At 35.4% G+C, this 20047-nt stretch overlaps 1 protein-coding gene across 1 annotated transcript in view; it reads left to right on the forward strand.

Annotated features, from left to right (window-relative positions):
* The window catches only part of MTREX (Mtr4 exosome RNA helicase), a 92534-nt gene that overhangs the window by 68456 nt on the left and 4031 nt on the right, over positions 1–20047 (forward strand). The window contains exons 21-25 of the mRNA XM_069492635.1: positions 9–197; positions 5664–5827; positions 7611–7716; positions 10683–10739; positions 11884–12046. Of these exons, the coding sequence (XP_069348736.1) occupies positions 9–197; positions 5664–5827; positions 7611–7716; positions 10683–10739; positions 11884–12046 (679 nt within the window). The remainder of the gene's footprint in view (positions 1–8; positions 198–5663; positions 5828–7610; positions 7717–10682; positions 10740–11883; positions 12047–20047) is intronic.

Here is a 20047-nt window from a genome sequence, read left to right on the forward strand (position 1 = left end):
TGTTTTAGGAAGTTCAGAAACGTTTTCCTGATGGTGTTCCCTTATTAGATCCTATTGATGATATGGGTATTCAAGATCAAGGACTGAAAAAAGTCATTCAGAAAGTGGAGGCTTTTGAGCATCGAATGTATTCTCATCCACTTCACAATGACCCAAATTTGGAAACTGTGTATACACTTTGTGAAAAAAAAGCACAGGTATGGCAGAAACTTTTTTTTTTTTTTAGTAGAATTCTATGTATAAATGAATCATCATTATTCATTTTCTTGTACTACTGATTTTATCAGCTAAAACAGGAAAATGTCTGTCTTTTAAAACTATCAGCTCTGTAACCTGTAAATTCTTATCAGCAAGACAAAGTAAAGTTCATTTGCTATAGCTTTGGTATTTGATGTATGGTTTTTTAAAATTTTTTGCTTTTTAAAAATTGAGATATAATTCACATAAGGTAACACCCACCCTTTTAAAGTGTCTAACTGAGTGGTTTTTATTAATGGTACATACACAGATATTTGCAACCATCATCACTATCTAATTTCAGAACATTTTTATCACCCCTAAAAGAAATTTTATATCCATTAGCAATCACTATCTGCTCCCTCTATCCTTCAGCCCCAGGCAACCACAAATCTATTTTCTGTCTGTATGGATTTGCTTGTTCTGGACATTTCTTATAAATAGAATCATATAATATGTGACATTTGAGTCTGCCTTCTTTCACTTAGTATAATGTCTTCAAGGTTCATCCATGTTGTAGCGTGAATCACTACTTTATTCCTTTTATGACCGAATAATGTTCCATTGTATGGATATACAATATTTTGTTTACTCATTAATTAGTTGATGGATATTTGGTTTTTCCCCACTTTTTGGCTATTATGAATAATGCTGCTATGAACGTTTCTGTACAAGTTTTTGTGTGGACATGTGTTTTCATTTCTCATGAGTAGAATTGGGTAGGATTGCTGGGTCATATGGTAACTAATTTTTTGAGAAATTGCCAAAGTGTTTTCTATGGTGGCTACACCACTTTACATTCTTACCAGCAGTTTATGAGAGTTCCAGTATCTCCACGTCCTCACCAACACATGTTATTGTCTGTGTTTTTTACTATAGCCATCCTAATAGTGTCAAGTGGTAGTAGTTCAGCTTTTTAGGGTAATTAGCTATAATCTCTCACTGGTAAAAGCATTTTTATAGCCATTATCTGTAATGAATTTAGAAAAAGCTTTTTGAAGTGAACACATTCCTTCTCACTATCCACTTCTTTTCAACTAGAATCTATTATACTCTACAAATCTCACTTCTTTCATGAAACTTATAACTCTTTTTCAACTTTTATCACATACCAGCCTTTACCCAATACATCTGTTTCTCTGTCTCACAAACTATATTTTAAGCTCCTTTAGGTCAAGTGTTTCATTTCAACTTATTTACACTCTCTCATAATGGTCATCTTTATAAAATAAATGCCCAGTCTTGGTTGGATATATACATGAGTAGAAATTCTTTTGGTTTAATAGAGTAATATGTTTAGTTCATAGTTATAAAGCACTTCTCCCTTTCTGTTAATAGCTTTTTGTAAGCTAACGTCACATGGCCCTGTATCCTATGGAACACAGTGACTACTTGCTTAGTGAACACATATTATGCTATGCTCCGGTCTACCATGAAGTACTACTAGGCCCTCTCCAGGAAACTTGCCAGGTGCTTCTCAAGATGAAGAAACTGAGACACAAAAGCTTTAGTTATTTCCTCAAGTATCTAGTTGTGATCCTGGCCTGTTCATACCTCACCAGAACCATTGCAGCTGCTCCCTACCTGATTCCAACCACTCCCCACATGGCCACCAGAGGGTCAGCCTTAATGTTTCCACAACACAAGAACAGGGAGACTTAAGCATCGTTGAATGTTGACTGGAAAGCATCCGTGGAAATGGTTGAAACCATTATTGAGCTGCTTAGATATACTGAAAAAGGCATTAGTGTCTAGGTGAAGGGGACAAATAAACTTGTTATAAAGACTCTGCAATAACATGGAAGGATGCTTATGTGCGAGCATTAGGTGAACAAAGCAGGATCTGAAATTGATATGGCCCATGATTACAACCTGGCAAAAATAAAAATACACACTGGAAAAGACTAAAGGAAAACTTAAGATGGTTATGTTAGGGCAGTGAGATTATAATAGATCTTTTTCATTTTTTTTCCTCCCTTTCTCTCCCTCCATTGTCTGTAATGTGCTTTTTTTTTTTTTTTTTTTTATGAAAGAAAAATACAAAGAGTTAGCAATTTAGGGAAAAACAAGTCTTTTTATGGCTTCCTAGTGACTGCAGGACACATTTCACATCCCTTAGCCCTGCCTAAGAAGCCTTCAAAATCTGGTCCTTCAGTTGTCAACATTTTAAGTGGTTATACCATCTCTGACCCAACTTTCCAACCTCTAGGAATTGAAACTACAAAGTGAAGCAGTACAGAGGATGTTCTTGTAGCATAGTTTGAAAAAGCAAATGAATATAAGCCACCTCAGTCTTCATCAGTAGGGAATTAGATATATGAAATATTCCTATCCACACATTGGAAATTAACATGGCCATTAAGAAAAATGAGGTAGGCCGGGCCGGGTGGTACTCACGCCTGTAATCCTAGCACTCTGGGAGGCCAAGGCGGGTGGATCGCTTGAGGTCAGGAGTTCAAGACCAGCCTGAGCAAGAGCGAGACCCGGTCTCTACTAAAAATAGAAAGAAATTATATGGACAACTAAAATATATATATATATAGAAAAAATTAGCTGGGCATGGTGGTGCATGCCTGTAGTCCCAGCTACTCAGGAGGCTGAGGCAGTAGGATTGCTTGAGCCCAGGAGTTTGAGGTTGTTGTGAGCTAGGCTGACGCCACGGCACTCACTCTAGCCCTGACAACAGAGTGAGACTCTGTCTCAAAAAAAAAAAAAAAGAAAGAAAAATGAGGTAGATTCATATGTACTCTTTGGAAAAGAAGTCCAAATGTATTAAATGGAAAAGGAAGCTGATCTCACTTTTGTGGGTAAAAGCCCCTATACCTAGATATCCATGCATTTCAGGCATGTACAGTTGTCCCTTAGTATCTGTGGGAGATTGGTTCCAGGGCCTCCTGTGGAATGGTGTACTATTTGTGTATAAACTATGCACATCCTCCTGTATGCTTTAAATCATTTCTAGTTTATTTATAATACCTAATACAATGTAAATACTATGTAAGTAGTTATTATACTGTATTATTCAGGGAATAAGGACAAGAAAAGAAAGTCTCTGCATGTTCAGTACTGGTGCAGTTTAATTTTCCCCAATATTTTTGATCCATGGTTGGTTGGATCACGGATGTGGAACCCATGATTACAGAAGGCCAATTGTAAACATGTAGAAAAAGATCTCGAACAGCATTGTCCAATGCGAGCCACATATGTAATTTTAAATTTTTTAGTAGCCACATTAAAAAAGAAAAAAGAAACAAGTAGAAATAATTTTAATATTTTTATTTAACCCAATATATCCAAAATATTTCAACATTTTTGTATTCAAAATATAAAAATTGAGAAAAAAGTCTTAAATATTGGATTCTCTTATACTACCTGGTGAGCTTTATAAATCTCACAGTGCTTAACACAATGTTCTGCTCTGCTCATGTAGGCATCCTCAGTCAAAGAAAACCCAGAAAACAGAGAGGGCATGGTGGCTCATGCCTATAATCCCAGAACTTTGGGAGGCTGAGGCAGGAGGATTGCTTGAGGCCAGGAGTTCAAGACCAGCCTGGGCCACATAACCCTATCTCTACAGAAAATTTAAAAATTATCTGGCATGGTGACACACACTTGTAGTCCCACCTACTCAGGAGAATTGTTTGAACTCAGGAGTTTGTGGCTACAGCAAGCTATGATTGTGCCATTGCACTCCAGCCTGGGCAACAGAACAAGACCCTGTCTCAAAAAAAAAAAAAAAAAAAAAAAAAAAAAAGAAGAAAAGAGAGAGAGAGAGAGACAGGGTCTCACTCTGTCTCCCAGGCTAAAGTGCAGTGGCGTCGTCATTGCTCACTGCAACCTCCAACTCCTGGGCTCAAACAGTCCTCCCACCTCAGCATCCCAAGTAGCTGGGACTACAGGTACACACCACCATGCCTAGCCAATTTTCTGTTTTTTATAGAGATCGGGACTTGCTCTTGCTCAGTCTGGTCTCAAACTCCTGACCTCAAGTAGTTCTCCCGCCTCTGCCTCCCAAAGTGCTGGGATTACTTGCGTGAACCATCATGCCCAGCCAACCTGTCTCTTTAAAAGAAAAGAAGTTCTTTGGTTTTTTTTCTGATAGGCCTGATAAGTCATGCTATGGTAGCATATGTCATGCTAGCATAGTTTTGTCTAGCATGGAAAACGTTGCTTCCTGTGACATGGCATTATGACAACGTATCTGTTCATAGCAATATGAAAAATCACTAAGAGCTTAGATTCTCGAGTCTGTTAGCCTGGGTTTGAAGCCCATCTTTAGCACTCAGTAGCTCTGTAATATTGACCAGCTTACTTAGTAATCTCTCTGTGCCTCAGTTTTCTCATCTGTAAAATGCAGATTTAATATTAGTTCCCTACCTGTTAGGATTGCTATTCGAATTAAATAACGTAAACCATTAGAATTAGGGCACATAGGTAACTTGTAAGTAAATATCAGTTGCTGATCACCTTTATCATTTTCTCCTCCTCAGTTGAAACTTAATAGCAAAATTACAGATTCTTTGGGTTTCAGCTTCTCAAAACTTTTCCATCAGTGTTTTTCTGAACTTAAAGCCTCCACTTCAGGATACCATTGTTTCTGTGCTCTTGTACCATTATACATTTGTCACAGTTGGAAAATGTGTACTACTTGCTGATTAACTGAATTTAAAAACTCATCCACTCTAAAGGATGAACTCAAGATTTATTTTCATTTTAATTTTTCATCTCTATATTGAATAAAGGCCTATTCTCTTTGCTAAAGCTATTTCCAACTTAGGCAAAAAGAGGGAAGACTTTTCAGGGCATCATGCAGAAAATATAGTCAAGAGAAAAGATTCATAAACCTTCAGCTTTCTTTCCCTGTTCTCTAAGCTACGGCCTAATTCCCTATGGATGAAAAGCTGGAATTGCTAGGGTTGGTACTTTTGGAGTATGATTAATTGTCCCATGAATTCTGCCTTCGGAGAGCCCATCCTAATTCAACGCTGACTTTTTCTATCCCCTCTAGCCTACCTGGTCTAACTCATGGCTATTCAGCTCACTCCTCTTCTTGTAGCCCTCCTTCCTTACCTTCATTTAAGCAGGAACCATGCCCTATTCTCCATCTTCCTAAACCTTTTACAAGTTCTAATATCTCCCTACTCTCCCTCAAATTTTTCAAGTGGACATTTTATATATACATGTACTTAATATTTTAGGTAATATTTAATAACTTTTCAGATACATCATTAATCTTTTGTAATATCCTGAGAATGTATCTAAGAAGCTCCTGTATTTCACTTTCCCTATCCACTCAGCATTGAAGCCTTGACTGAGAAGTACGTTGTAAGGTGTCCTTAGAAAATATTTTTCCCTTTATTTCATGAATAAATCTCATTTTACATTGTTCACTTTATTATTGAACTTTATACTTTTATGTTTCTTAGATTGCAGTAGATATTAAATCTGCAAAGAGAGAACTGAAGAAAGCAAGAACAGTCCTTCAAATGGATGAACTCAAATGTCGCAAACGTGTTTTAAGAAGGTTGGGCTTTGCTACTTCTTCTGATGTCATAGAGATGAAAGGACGAGTGGCTTGTGAGATAAGCAGGTAAAATCTGGTTCTTCTAGAAATTTGATTTTAAAATGAGATACTAATTTTAATTTGAGGGTTATCAGTCTTTAGGAAAAAAGAGTTGTGCTAAAAATATGAGGTTTGTAGAGGACCTTGCACGTTAAATACAGTTTTGGCCATGGAATTGAGAAATATCTCTTAGATCTTAGTAATTAACACAAGTACCCCTAGCATTTGGATGTATTTCTTTTGACTTTTTTCAGACGTTGTGGGATTTTTACATAATCATAGTTTATACACAATTTTGTATACTCTTTTTATTACATTTATGAGTATTTTCCCACCTTAAAACTTAGTCTAATAACCATTATCCTTTTATATGCATAGATTTTACTGAAATTTTGGGCTAACAATGGGGTATTACAACTGAGTATATTATAGGCCACAGCTTAAAATTGGTTATATTATTTTCTGTTTTGGTAATCTTTTGCCACATTACAAAAGACCTCAAAACTAAATGATTTAAAACAGCAACAGTTATTTTATTCTGTAGGGGTTTTTATGGATCAGAAATTCAGGAAGGGTTCAGTTGAATAGTTTGGGCTCAGGGTCCCCTGTGATTGCCATCAGAGAAGTAGTTAAGCTGGAACAGTACAAGTCTGGAGCATGTGGGGAATGTTAGGCTCTCTCTCTCCCCTTCTCCTTCTCCCCCTCTCAGCCTCTCCATGTAGTCTTTCCATACAGGCTTGTTTGGGCTTCTTCACAGTATAGCAGCCTCAGGTTGTTAGTACTGCTTACATGGAGGCTGAACACTCCAGTGTGAGAATTCTAGCAGGCTAAGGTGGAGGTTGCATTGTCTTTTCTGACCTAGCTTTACCTTTTGTAACCTAGCTTGAATATCATACAGCATCACTTCCACCACCTCTTGATTACAGATGAGTCATAAACCCTCCCAGTTTCACGTGGAGGGCAATTAGACTCCACCTCTTAATGAGGAAGTAGCTATTGTCCAGTAGAACTTTCTGTGATGATAGAAATGTTCTATATTTGCACTGTTCTATATCGTAGCCACAAGCCACTTGAAATGTGGTTAATGAAATCGAGGAACTGAATATTAAATTTTACATAATTTAAATTGAAATTTCTACATGTGCACATGGCAGTCTACATAGATTTGTGCAATTCTAGAAGAACATGTAAGATAGGAGATGCTGTTGTGGCCATCTTTAGAAAATTACAATTTATGACACTATCCTAAAAATTCATCAGTTATTTCCTACCATGAGAAATGTTTCCTGCCATAGGAGCCAGCTTGCCCCTGTCCTCCTTAACTTGAAAGTTGCAAACTGGTGGCTCGTGAGCAGTATCCATCCTGAGGATATATTTTGTTTTGTCCATACAGTGATGGTCATCATTTTCAATGAATCTATAAAGGATATTTTTGAAACAGTCTTTTATGTCCTCAGCATGGCCCTAATGGACAGGACCCAAGAATTATAGGCCTTATAAATGGTTTCAGACATTCCTCGTGAAAACATATTGTTCATCTGTTCAGATGTTTTAAACTCAGATATCTGCACTGAATATGTGCATTCTGTTATTTGGGATATTTATATGAAATACCCATTTTACATTGATTATATATTAATAATTATAAAGATCTGCCATTCCCTTGAATAAATCTATGTCACTCTTCCTCATTACTCCTTAAGGTCGAATAATACATTTTAGTAAAAATTACATGTTAAGGCTATGGGTGCACAAGTGTGTCTTTATATTCTGACATTTCAAATTTATTCTTTTTTTTTTGGCATTATAGTGCTGACGAGCTCCTTCTAACTGAGATGATGTTTAATGGCCTTTTCAATGACCTTTCTGCAGAACAGGCAACGGCATTATTAAGCTGCTTTGTGTTTCAAGAGAATGTGAGTTAATGGAATTAGCACATCTTATTTACTAACTCATACATTATATAGTTTAGTTTTTATAATATTATGAGTATTTTTAATTATAAAATATTATTTTATATTTACACATTATGGATGGAAATCAACTGTAACACAAATATAGTAAGAGAGAATTAAATAAGATTCTTGTTGGTTTAACCGTAATTTTTTCCTATGAATAATTTGTTCACTTTCAACAGCCCTTAAATCAAAAAATGAAGTACTGATCGGAACGCACAAGGACATTAATTACTCTTGTACTGCATTCCAGAAACTAGTATAATTAGTTTTATTAATAAAAAGTAAAATGTGCTTTACATTTCAAATTTAAGACTTTATTTGTTGTAGTTGAAGGAGATAGAATGAGAATTAGACCAAGGACATTTACCTCTAAAAATAATAATTGTTATCTAAATATTTTGAGGACCTTTTACTGTATATACTTAGTTTAATTTTTAAGTAAATAGTTTTTTTGGTCCAGTTCTGCCATTGATCTGGTTACCTTTTAACTAGTTCCCTATTTATTAATCAGATAAAATATATTACTTCTTTAGGTGAGTATTGATTAGAATTACGGCTGCAGTGGCAATGCTAACAAATAGGACAATAATCCATAAATGGTTTGTGCCCTTCTGAGATTGCCTGTCATGCATCTATGAAGTAATTTGCATAGAAGAGGAGTGCATTACTTTATAAAATATTGTTTATTTTTCTTAGGTTCAAAATTTTATCGTATCAGTTTCTAGGATAATAGTTAAGGAAATTTCTCAAATTTCCTTTGAACAAGAAGATTTCAGAAATTTAGGTTTATAGATTGTTTGGAGATTGGTGGTCTTCTACCCATGCCAAACTTTGTCTTGTGGCTAATTTCTTGCATTGTGATTGGATTTTTTTGTTTGTTTTTTTAATGTGGCACTGCAATAAGTCCTGTCCTGTGAGAGGCCAATTATATATGACTTCTTCAAAGAAGTTGGGTTTAGGCAAACCACAACTCTTAAATCTTGAGGCAAGATGTCACTATATGCAGTTAATATTTGTTCAGTGAAACCACACTGTTATGTATAGTGTCATCAGTTCTTACGGTGGTGCCTCTTAACATTGAGATGGAAATTTGTAGTAAAAGTCAAATGGATTTTTCTTGATATTTTTAATAGAATATTTTCTAGACAAAAAGAAGTATAAATATAGTAAAAATAACCTTCACAATAAACATAAAACAAGAAGTATCAAAGTGAAATGTCATATCAACTACCAAACTTAAGTACTACCAAATTTAGTACTTAAGGAAATTGGACATTTCATACTTAATAACCTAATAGTTAGATACTTGTTATAAGTAAGGTTAAATATGCTTGATATACTAACTCTATTTAAAAATGTGTTTCTAAAACTCTACCCCCACATTTTTTAATAACATTAAAAGTAATTTAGAGATTACATAAATCTTTATAAAGATCAAGTATCTACAAATATTTATTAAGCACCCAGTGTGTGCAATGCACAGATCTAAATACTAGAGATACAGCAGAAATTTTCGCTTTCATGATTGATACTTATATGCTAGTGGGATAAAGATAAAGAAATACATTTGCATTCTGTCAAATGCTGATGAAGGCTTTGGAGGAAAGTCAACAGAAGAGTCAGGTAGAGATCACTGAGAAGATGAGGTTACTATTTTAAATAGGATGGTTAGTAAAGGCCTCACTAATAAAATGAAGTTTATATTGAGACCTACAGGGGAGATGAGGGAACAAACGGCACATACTTGGTGGGAGAGCTTTGGTAAAATCACAGTTGGCCTCCTTACATCAGGACCAGTGCCTTCTACCTATAGTGACCAGCAGAGAGGAAGGTGATCAGGAGCTGTTGATCATGAATGGACACAATATCAAAAACATCTAGCAGCCTTACATTCTTTATTCTACTAAACTGAGACGTTGAGTTCATTCTGGCCTTTTTGCTATAATTTTTGGTTTTAACAGGAAAAATGTAGAACCTCATTCATGATTTATTATGTAATATACATATATACATGATGCAAATCAAAAGGCAAGTCCTATATACTGTATAACTAAAGGCAGATGTGTTGCAACTAAGCTATAATTGCTTTTTAAAGAATTTTCCCATAATTACTTTGAATCCTGTCCCACACATACATATATACCATAATAATAAATTTATTTTGGTATATTAATAGTAACTCCACCTTTGTCAACATTTCTTCACAAATATTATCTTTTCTCATCATATACCTATCAGTTTTGAGGATCTGGCTGTATTATTTTTCTTTGACAGAATAAGAAGTCAGTACACAGAATTTAAGCAGCTTGTTGAAGTTCATTCATTTGGCTAGTTAGTAATAGACCCGAAACTCCATTATCTAATTGAGAAATTGACATATTTCAGTGAGAAAGCAGTATTAGGAATACTGAAACTCAAATAAACTTCTGCCTATTTTGTACTTGGTTAAAGAGGTAGAAACGTCTGGTAAAATAAAAAATGGGGGCATTATTTTTAATGTTCTTTATCCCAGGTTTTCAATTTCTGCAGATTGAAAGTTGCCTAGATGCTAAAACTGTTTCAAAATTAAACTGTGATAAAATTGTTTAATGTTGATGTAACTAAACCACTCTGTATGTTTACAATATTTGCTTGACCTCAGTTCCATTTATAGTGACAGAAAATAGCTAGTTAGCACACTTTGCACATTTAGCACTGTAATATTTTCCTCTGAAATGTAATGAGAATATTACAGTTTAGGATGGTAGGAGTAACTGAGTTTACATGTAAATTGAGTAAAGTGCTAATGACTAAGGTCTTAATAATTTGATACTAATGGTTATTATACAAGCCTTTTCATTTGTTAAAGCAGGTAATATGAAAAAACCCAAACCCAAGAATTTTAAACTTGGGTTTTTATATTTAATTTTCCTTTTCTTTTATAGTCTAGTGAGATGCCCAAATTAACAGAGCAATTAGCAGGACCACTTCGTCAAATGCAGGTAAGATTTTTTTTGAACTACATGTTTTATGAATAGTAGTTTGTAAAATAAACATTCTGACAGTCTAACCATAATAGTTTGTCACTCCACAGAGATAGGGATTAAATATATCACTTGATGTCAGTCGTCATTTGATGCTATTCTGATAACATCTTTTGTGATTTTTAAACATTTTCCCTCATCGTAATGAGTTATGTAGAGTTGCTGTAAATGCAAATTTAAAACTGCATAATATAAATTGGCTATACTGACAATTCAATGCTCGCGTCATTTTCTTCCTAACTATTATGAATGGCATCTTGATGGACTAGGATTAATTTTATTTTTTTGCATATTTTTTCATTTTAGTTTATAACAAAGTTTTAAAATCTGTTTTGTCGTAAGACATTATTTGTCTCTGGATTTTCAAAGCCACAGTAGTTTAATAATAAATTTGTGTCTTTTATTTTCTTAGGATGAACTGATTTTTATCTGCTTTTTCAACATTAGATGGAAAGACAGGAAAAGATGGGCTTAAGGCATTATAACAGAGGAACAAAAAATGTATCATAAAAGAGGCCCCTTTAATGGAACATTTAACATCCCTTAAAATCACTAAGAAATTTAAACTTCCAGAACCAAGGAAGTATTTATAGGCCTAGGCGTTTTTGACCTTTTAGATTACCAAGTAGAAATGGATGAATTTAAGTTTCTCATTATGGAGAAAAGAAAATCTTAAGATTTACATATTTTAAAGCGTCGTTTGGAGGAGGGGAGGTATTTTGCAATAGGATTTGTTTTTCTCTAAATCTGTTTTGTTATTGTCTTAGTTTTGTTAGTGAAGCAATTACAGGTTAGTTAAATGCTACTGTTGAATACTTTTAAGGCAAAGTTTTTTTGTTTTGTTTTGTTGTAGAAAAGGTATCACTGGCTGAAAATAATGCTCTTGATATGTTTTTCTTATTTAACCACTTCAACATAATGGGAAAGCTTGGCTGTTTGATCACTCAGCAACGAAGCAGGCTTAGAAGCAGAATATACACATTGCAGACATAATACTTAGGAAGAAAAAGGAACGTAGAACACTGGCTTTGGAAACCTAAAGAAAAAAATAATATGGGAGATCATAAATAAGAAATTTTAAGTGTATCTTTTATCTTTAAAGGAATGTGCTAAAAGAATTGCAAAAGTTTCAGCAGAAGCCAAATTGGAAATTGATGAGGAAACTTACCTGAGCTCATTCAAACCTCACTTAATGGATGTAGTATATACCTGGGCAACTGGAGCTACATTTGCCCATATCTGCAAAATGACAGATGTCTTTGAAGGTATGGTTAAATTTTGTATACATATATTTCTAATATAAGAGATACACTTAGGATGGTATTGTTTTAACTAAACAAGAAAAATATATTTTTTAATTATTTGGTAATTAAAGGGAATCTTCTGCCTATGTAGATCAAAAATATTCACAAATCTTTCATATTATTTAATAAGCATAGTCTGCTTATTATAAATTCCATAGGAAACTATTTTAACTATATAATTCTGTGCCAGAGTCTCCACAATCACAAATAAATAGATGATCCTAGTAAGTCATATTTGTGTGGGTATTTTTCCTTTTTTCTTGGTAAGAACTTACTGGTTTGCTATAAAATTTCACTGAAACTAACAGAGCCAAAAAGGATAGATCATTGTATATCTAATACCAAACTTGGCTTCAGTCAGACTGTTATTGCAGCATGAATCAGATTAAATTTAATGAGTAAGAATTTTAAGAGATTGAAGAATAACTATTACTCAACTGAAGAGAAATTATAAATGAAAAAATAAAAGCAAAGGAAATATATAAGGAGTAATCATAAGTGGATTACAAAAAGCAAAGAAAAATAAGTATAGTGTAATAAAACCATATTTGGAAATGCTGCATTCATTGGGAAAAGGTTGGTTTATGTAGATATTTATCATGATGAATCATATTTACTAAATTAGATTAATTACATTGTACTTTCTTAAAAATGAGAATAAATGACCCTGGCCTTCAAGGAGATTAGTATAAGAATATTTAAGATACTATTATTATTGCTTATAGGTCTAGTTTGAGAAAAATTGCATTTTTAGTACATCCAATATTACATGCTTTTCAACTATTATTAAAGAAGTAATAGAATACAGGTTTTATGAATCAGTTATTTTTAGCATGTATAGGTTAAGCCTCTCTGCAACAGAATATTAAAGTTTTAAACTAAGAGCCATCACTACATTGAACTTTATGGGTTTTAAGATTTGTTGTTTTTTTTTTTTAAGGTTTTTAATGTTAACATTTACAGTACATTATTTTTAAATTATGGTATGCTATCTTGTATCTTTCCTTAAAGCTTTTAAATTTTTAAGCCTCCACTAAATACTTATTTAGTGAAATGGTCCTAAATCCTTCTTTGACTACTTGTATTCCATTACTGGGAAGGTCATTGTTCATTAAGTAACTACTATGTGCTGGACACTACTAGGGGCTTTATATAATTTACATGTAATCACCAAAATAGCAATTTAGCATAGATACTATCATCTCCACTTTGCACAAGGAGACTTTGATAAACACTTTGGCAAAGATTATACGATGTAATGTGATGGCACCATGATTTGAACCCTGGTCTTTGTGACTACACATGATAGTTGATAACTTCATGTAAGCCCCATAACAGCTTATCCTTAAATTTTGGATCACCTATAGATTCCTTAAACCCTACACTGGACTATGCCATCTCATCCACAGATAATTCATGCTTGGAGGAATGGTAAGAAGGTCTCTTAGTAGTTCATGATGGGTAGCAGCAGTTGAGTGTGAGACAAGGGAAGCATGTTAAACTCACCTCACCTGTGAACATTGCTTAACCTGAACACAGGAACCCAGGTCTGTGTACGACAGCATGTGTTTTTCAGAGGCACCAAGACAATAGCACCACCACTCTGTAGTCTGACTACTTTTTGGAATGTAGGGATGAAACTAATAACTGTTCTGTGCCTAAATAATTCTAAGACTTGTTAATGAACTATTGTTCATGTTTATATAATATCTGCTCTGAGAAGTCAAAACACAATGACAAAAACAATTATGTATTGCATATATTTTATTCATTGTGTGTGTATATATATATGTACACACATCTTATTCATTATAAATCCATATAAATCCATTATAAATCCTATAAGATGTCTTTGTGGATTACTTTTCTGTTCTTTCTGCTTAAATGGAAACATTATCACGGGATGGAAGATAAATCCTAAGCTGTTAAATTGAAGACAGTTTGGTTCTTACCAGATGCCACCTATGAGTTGACCTTTTCCACAGCATACTGGCATCCTGAAGTCTGTTCTGCCCCCTTTCAGTTTCTCAGAGGCTGTTTCTACGTCACAGTTTGCTTGAAATCTTCAAAGTTTGAAAATTTGAGTAGTTCAGTTTTGTAGCTATAACTTGAAATTGGGTCTGACATCAGCACAATTTTTGTGTTTTTTCTGGTCTGGGTGCCATTAGATTCTTTCTGAAATGGAGATGGACTGTAGATTAGCTCCTAAAATTATTTTTTTGGTATAAGTATCAGAAAATAACTGAGAACCTTGATTTACTTAGGGTAGCATTTCCTTTTTCCAGTATACAATTTCTCCCTCTTTTTTATTTTTACCTTGTTATTTAGTTCTTCCATTTCAGAATAGCCATTCTTTCCACATCTTGTTATTGTACATGCTTTATATGATTGGAAAAATACCGTAATCAAAGCTCTAGCCCATAGTACAGTATGTCTCTTATTTTTACAGACAGAGATAATTACATTGGGACTTTTTATTGTGCTGTGCTCAAACCATATTTGTTCCTAGTAAGATCTTAATTTTCTTTTTATATGAAAATAAAAGTGTCTGATCATTTTATATCCTGAGCCTCAGAAGTAGTTTTAATGTTCTTCAAACATTAACTGAAGCTAGTTATCATCGTAATGATTAAAACCATGTATTTGGAGGACATCTGATGCAAGCGAACAGTTTATATTGTGATTGAGTTGAAAAATTTTGAAGACTTTATATAAATAATTATTCTGTTATCACCCTGAAAAAATGATAGAATGTAGTTGTTTTTCATTTCCATTAAACTAAATTAAAATATTTGTATGGGCTGATGCCTAGGGTTTCAGTCTGCTAATCTATGTTAGTTCTGTTGTGACCAAGGCAGAAGCTATTACTATTTATTTAGTATCTCTGATTCTGCATAAACAGTATTGTACTCTTAGGTATGAAACAAGGATGGACAAAGTGGTTGCTTTCCACTGAGCAAAAGTGTCATCAGGAAAGCTTCCATGACAAATTATCCATTGACACTGTTTACTTCTGCCTGCTGTAGGTTTTTAAAGCACATGCTGTGAAGTGTATTCGCCAACTCTGTCCCCACTGCGTGTTCTCATTCATGCCAATTCAAATGGCAATTTTACCCTTTACTAGGACAGGATACACCAGTGTCATAAGGGATTTTCTAGTGGGTTTCTTTTTCAAAAATACTGTTGCTAGTAATAGAGTAACATTTCGTTAATGTGTATTGTTTCCATGTTTAAATTTTGGCACAGTTTTAGTGCTAAATTACTTAGGAATTAGTACCTGATACTTAGTGATTTAATGAATAATTCTGAGACCCTAGTGGGAATGAGGCATTGTGCTAAGTACAGGGTGAGCAACGGTCTCTGCCCTCAAGAAAGGATTTGGCCTGAACTGGGATTTAGTGCTAAGTAGTTGCAGGATATACATGTGATCCTAACTTCAGGCCGAACTAGATAGGAGTGTTAAAGTAGAGTCAGGGTATGAGCTGTAGGGAACTGCTTTAGGGAATGCCAGAGAGCTGAAAGCAGAAATACTATTCAGGGAAATCTGCTACTTTCTGTCCTCCATGAGAATGATGCTATTTTGTTCATGAACCAGGTAAGGCTGATGTTTATAAATGTCCTTAAATGTAAGCATGTAGTCCCAAATGTCCTTCAACAGGTAAATAAATTATGGTATATTCATATAATATACAGTTTTCAGCTATAAAAAAGAAAAAAAAGTACTGATTCATGCTGCAATGGATGAACCTTGAACATACTAAGTGAAAAAAGGCAGATACAAGGCCACATACTGTGTAATTTCATTTATATGAAATGTCCAGAATGGACAAATTCATAGAGACAGACAGCAGATTAGTGGTTGCCATGAGCTGCGAGGAGAGGATTGGGTGTGACTGTTTAATGGAAACAGGGTTTCTTTTGGGGTGATAAAAATGTTCTAAAATTAGTGATGATGGTTACACAACGAAAAACCGCTGGATTTTATGCTTATTTAAAAGAATTTTTGTAGGATGTGAATTATATCTCAGTGTGAGTTCTTCTGGGATGATGACGTAAACCTGAATAAATTTTAAAAAGGGCAGTGACACTGAATTGTACACTTTAACATGGTTAGAATGGTGAATTTTATGTTTTGTGTATTTTACCACTATTTGGAAAAATAAAAGAGCAGTGAATAGAAAGAATTCAATTTCTTTTTCTACTCTGGCAGGACCAGAAGAAAAGACTTGTAACAAACCATTAGGTTCGTGTGCTTATTTCTGTTTCTGGTCAGCTTCATATAGCCTGGGATGGGTCCTGGCTTCGAAGCTTTTGTCTAACCCCTGGTCAGGCTGGTCCTAATTCATGAGGTAGAATGATTTCCAAAGCTGGGAGTAAGGACAGCCCTTGGATTGCAGAGAACTGTAGCAGGTAGGAAGGATGATAGATAATTCACCACTTAACAGCAGTCTTCATTAATCCTTGGGGGAGCAGCCTCTGTGCTGTAGGCAGCTGTGGATGGTTAGTGTTGTGCACACACAGTGATTTGTTGATGAGACTTAGTGGGTAACAACCACAGCCATTGTGTGTGCAACCCTGTACCTACTGGCCTCGTTTTCTTAATTGTTCTCTTGTTATCTGAAACTGTGTCAGAACCAAATTTTCCAGAAATTGAATCAAAGTGTTTACAAAGTATGACATGACAGTGCTCTCTAGCCTGGATGTGTGTTTACTTGCCTTTAGTTTATTCTTTTATTTTATTTCAGGATATTATGGGGGTACAAACATTTTGGTGACATGTAATGCATTTGCCTTACCCAAGCCAGGGCTCCAAGTGTGCCCTTCCCCCATACAGTGCGCTCCGCCTCCATTAGTTGTGACTTTACCCATCGCCACCTCTAGTTTATCTTAATAATTTACTTTATATGGTTTGGTCTCTGCTAACTTTTACAGATTCTAATTATTAACATGAGGTACTTAAGTTTGTAGAAATACTGAAACAATATCAGATGTGTTTCTTGATACACATTTGAAATCAGTCAGAACAATGTTTGTGAGAGAGTGTGCCTGGCTTTTTGATGCCCTACATAGATAGCAGAAGACTTTGTAAAGGATTTGATTTCAATCCTAAATGACCTGTGAGAATCTGCTGTGTTCTTTTGTTAAAAGGCCATATATGTACATTTTAAGCCACTACTTAATTTAATTCCCTTCAAATAAAATTCTTTGGATAACATTTAGTATCTGATTACATAGGTAATATGACATTAATTACTTTCTCTATCCCAACAGCTACCCTCTCTTTAGACACCCAGAAGTTTCTGCAACTGTATTTCCTCTTTCATTGCAAGGCAGTATTGGAGCCTTGTGTTCCTAGTAGCTGAGAACAGAAATAAATAGAGCCAACATTTATTGATCTCCTATTGTGTTGTTGAAACTTATTAAGCACCTTGCACACATTATTTCATTCATTTTTTACAATAACCCATTAAGTAGGGATTATTATCTAAGTGAGTAAACTGAACTTTTTTCATAGATTAATTAATAGAGGAGATTTGGAAGGAAAGGTAATGAGTTTACTTTTTGGAAATGTTGAGTTTCAGATCCCTGTAATATATCTGCGTTATCAACTTTTTGTTGGCACTGTAGTATCTAGCTAGAACAGTTTATTTTTGTAGTATTTTATTTTTATAACTATGGCCTATTTATAAAAAATAAGTGAGAGTGGCTTTCATTTATATAAGTTAAAGGTGGTACAGCAAAAACCTGGGTGATATGCTCACAATTGAATTTTGTACATACTATCTTTAAAGATATCACTGTGGGTCTACAAGTGATTATCATAATACCAGAAAAATCATACATGGACCATCTAGAACCATGTCATCAGGGCTGAAGCAGACTCACTAGTGCTTCCTACTGGTACTTGAACGAATGATAGCAGAAGGTTTAATGAGAAGTTAGAGGATCAGAGGGGTGTAGCTTCCCAGCTGCCTTTATGACTGCCACCCTGTACAAGAGCACCCAATGGAAGGGGCAAGTAGGAGCTGAAATCTTGTCCCATCCAGGGGAAGAGATAAAGGTGCTGTCCATTTGTCAAACCATGAATTTACCAGTGGAGCTGGGGATGCTGCCTTCTGGTTCCGGAACGGCTCGTGGCCATCTGGCTGCCCTGCCTTCTGTCCTGGGGAATAGGGTAACCCTTTCTTTACTCTATTTGTGAAGCTGGTGTGTTGTGTTTGCCACATGGTTTTGCTTTCAGTCCTGTCCCTTCCTATATTATAACCTCAAAGTGTTTTGTGCATTTTTATCCTCCTTATCTCACCTCGGGTAGCTGTCCTTCATGTGCCATTAAGACCTTTAATTTTTGTTCTCACTTAGGCCATTAACTGAGCTTTCTCCTTCACTGATCCTTGTCTGTTCATTCTACAGTTAATTTGTTCAGGCAAGTTCATAGCGGGAAAAAACCAAAACAAACAAAAAGAACCCCAGTATCTTCAACTTTTACAAGGTTCCACCTTGTAAAGGTCCAAGATTCTTCTTCCATGAACTCTTAGCCCCAAGGTCGAAAGGGAAGCCATTGCTCTAAAGAGTAGCCAATACAGACAGTTGTCTCCACTATTTCAAATGGCGGTTCAGGAGACTTGGTTTCTACTTCTAAATCTAAAGTCATTAACCTGAACTTGAAAGGCACTAACCACCTCTTCCATTTTTCATTTGTAAAATGGTAGTAGGAATGTTGGAGTGGCCAGTGACTCGGTCGTCTCCTACTTGGAAACAGCGTCTTCTGTGAAATCACTGTTTTCTCTGTTAAAGGCTACTAGGATAAGAAGTCTCTTTATTTTTCATTTGTTCTGTTAATTATCAAAACCTTGAAATAGTTTATTCAGGTCAGAATGAGTTGCTTCAATAACGGGAAGTAAGCTCTGGGTGGGTATCACATAACCACTTCCTCATTCTCTCGGAGGCTTGCCGTGGAGAGGACACAGCCATTCTACTTAGAGAGAACCTTCTCTTAGGGCCCATCAGAGAATTCCCTTTTTCTGGCCATGGAAATAGATTTAGGAAGCAACTGGGATTGTTCTTGCTTCTACCTTGTGCATCACTAGCCTGGATCAATCTAATAATTATCTTTCTCTACTCCTATATTTTTGCAGAAGTGTTCTACTGGAGGAAAATTAAATTGTATGGATTGGTGCCACCAAGAGCCATAGTCTCTAACCTCAGAATTATATCAAACTTTCCTAGTAATAGTAGTTAGTAGTAGTAAATAATGACTGAGCACCAGCTATGTGTATGAAGTGCTCAGGCACTTTTTATATGTGTTAACCTCATTTAGTCTTTCCCACAACTGGTTAGTACTACTTTGTGAGTACAGTCCCTCAGGTAGTAAATGACACAGCCGAAATGCAGTTCCAGGTCTATTTACTCCAGAGACTCTTGTCTTCTATGCAGGATTTCTTTCTGGGCTTCCTCTGCCTCTTCTCTTAGAGGCACATCTAGATCCTCACTTCTTTCCTCAAGAGTCTACCTAAACTCCACTACCAGCTATCTAGCTCATCACTCCTGCTTCATAAGGAAGGGAGAAGCTGTTAGGCATGTCTTTTTACCTAGAAACTCACATGCATGCCTCCCTTTTCCTTATTCCTTCCTGCTCAGAGGGAAAGACCATTCCTCCTGTTGCTCTGAGTCCTGGGGAATTTCCTCCACGATTTTTGCCACTCCTCAATCTTGCCTCACATCCTTTCTGCTGCCATTTTGGCATATAAATATGCTTAAATTTCTCATCCACGCCTTCTCCAGCTATCAACATAATGGTTAAGAGCACAAATCCTGAGCTTAAATCCTGCTCACCCACTAGAGAATGATCCTGGGCAGGTTTTACTTAACTGTGTCTCAGTTTCTTTGGGGAGGATAATGGCTCCTACCTCATTGTGAGGATAACATAATGCATGTAGAGCCTTTAGCACAGTGCCTGGCACA

This window comes from Eulemur rufifrons, chromosome 17 (genome assembly GCF_041146395.1).
Source record: "Eulemur rufifrons isolate Redbay chromosome 17, OSU_ERuf_1, whole genome shotgun sequence".
In the NCBI taxonomy this organism is placed as follows: Eukaryota; Metazoa; Chordata; class Mammalia; order Primates; family Lemuridae; genus Eulemur; species Eulemur rufifrons.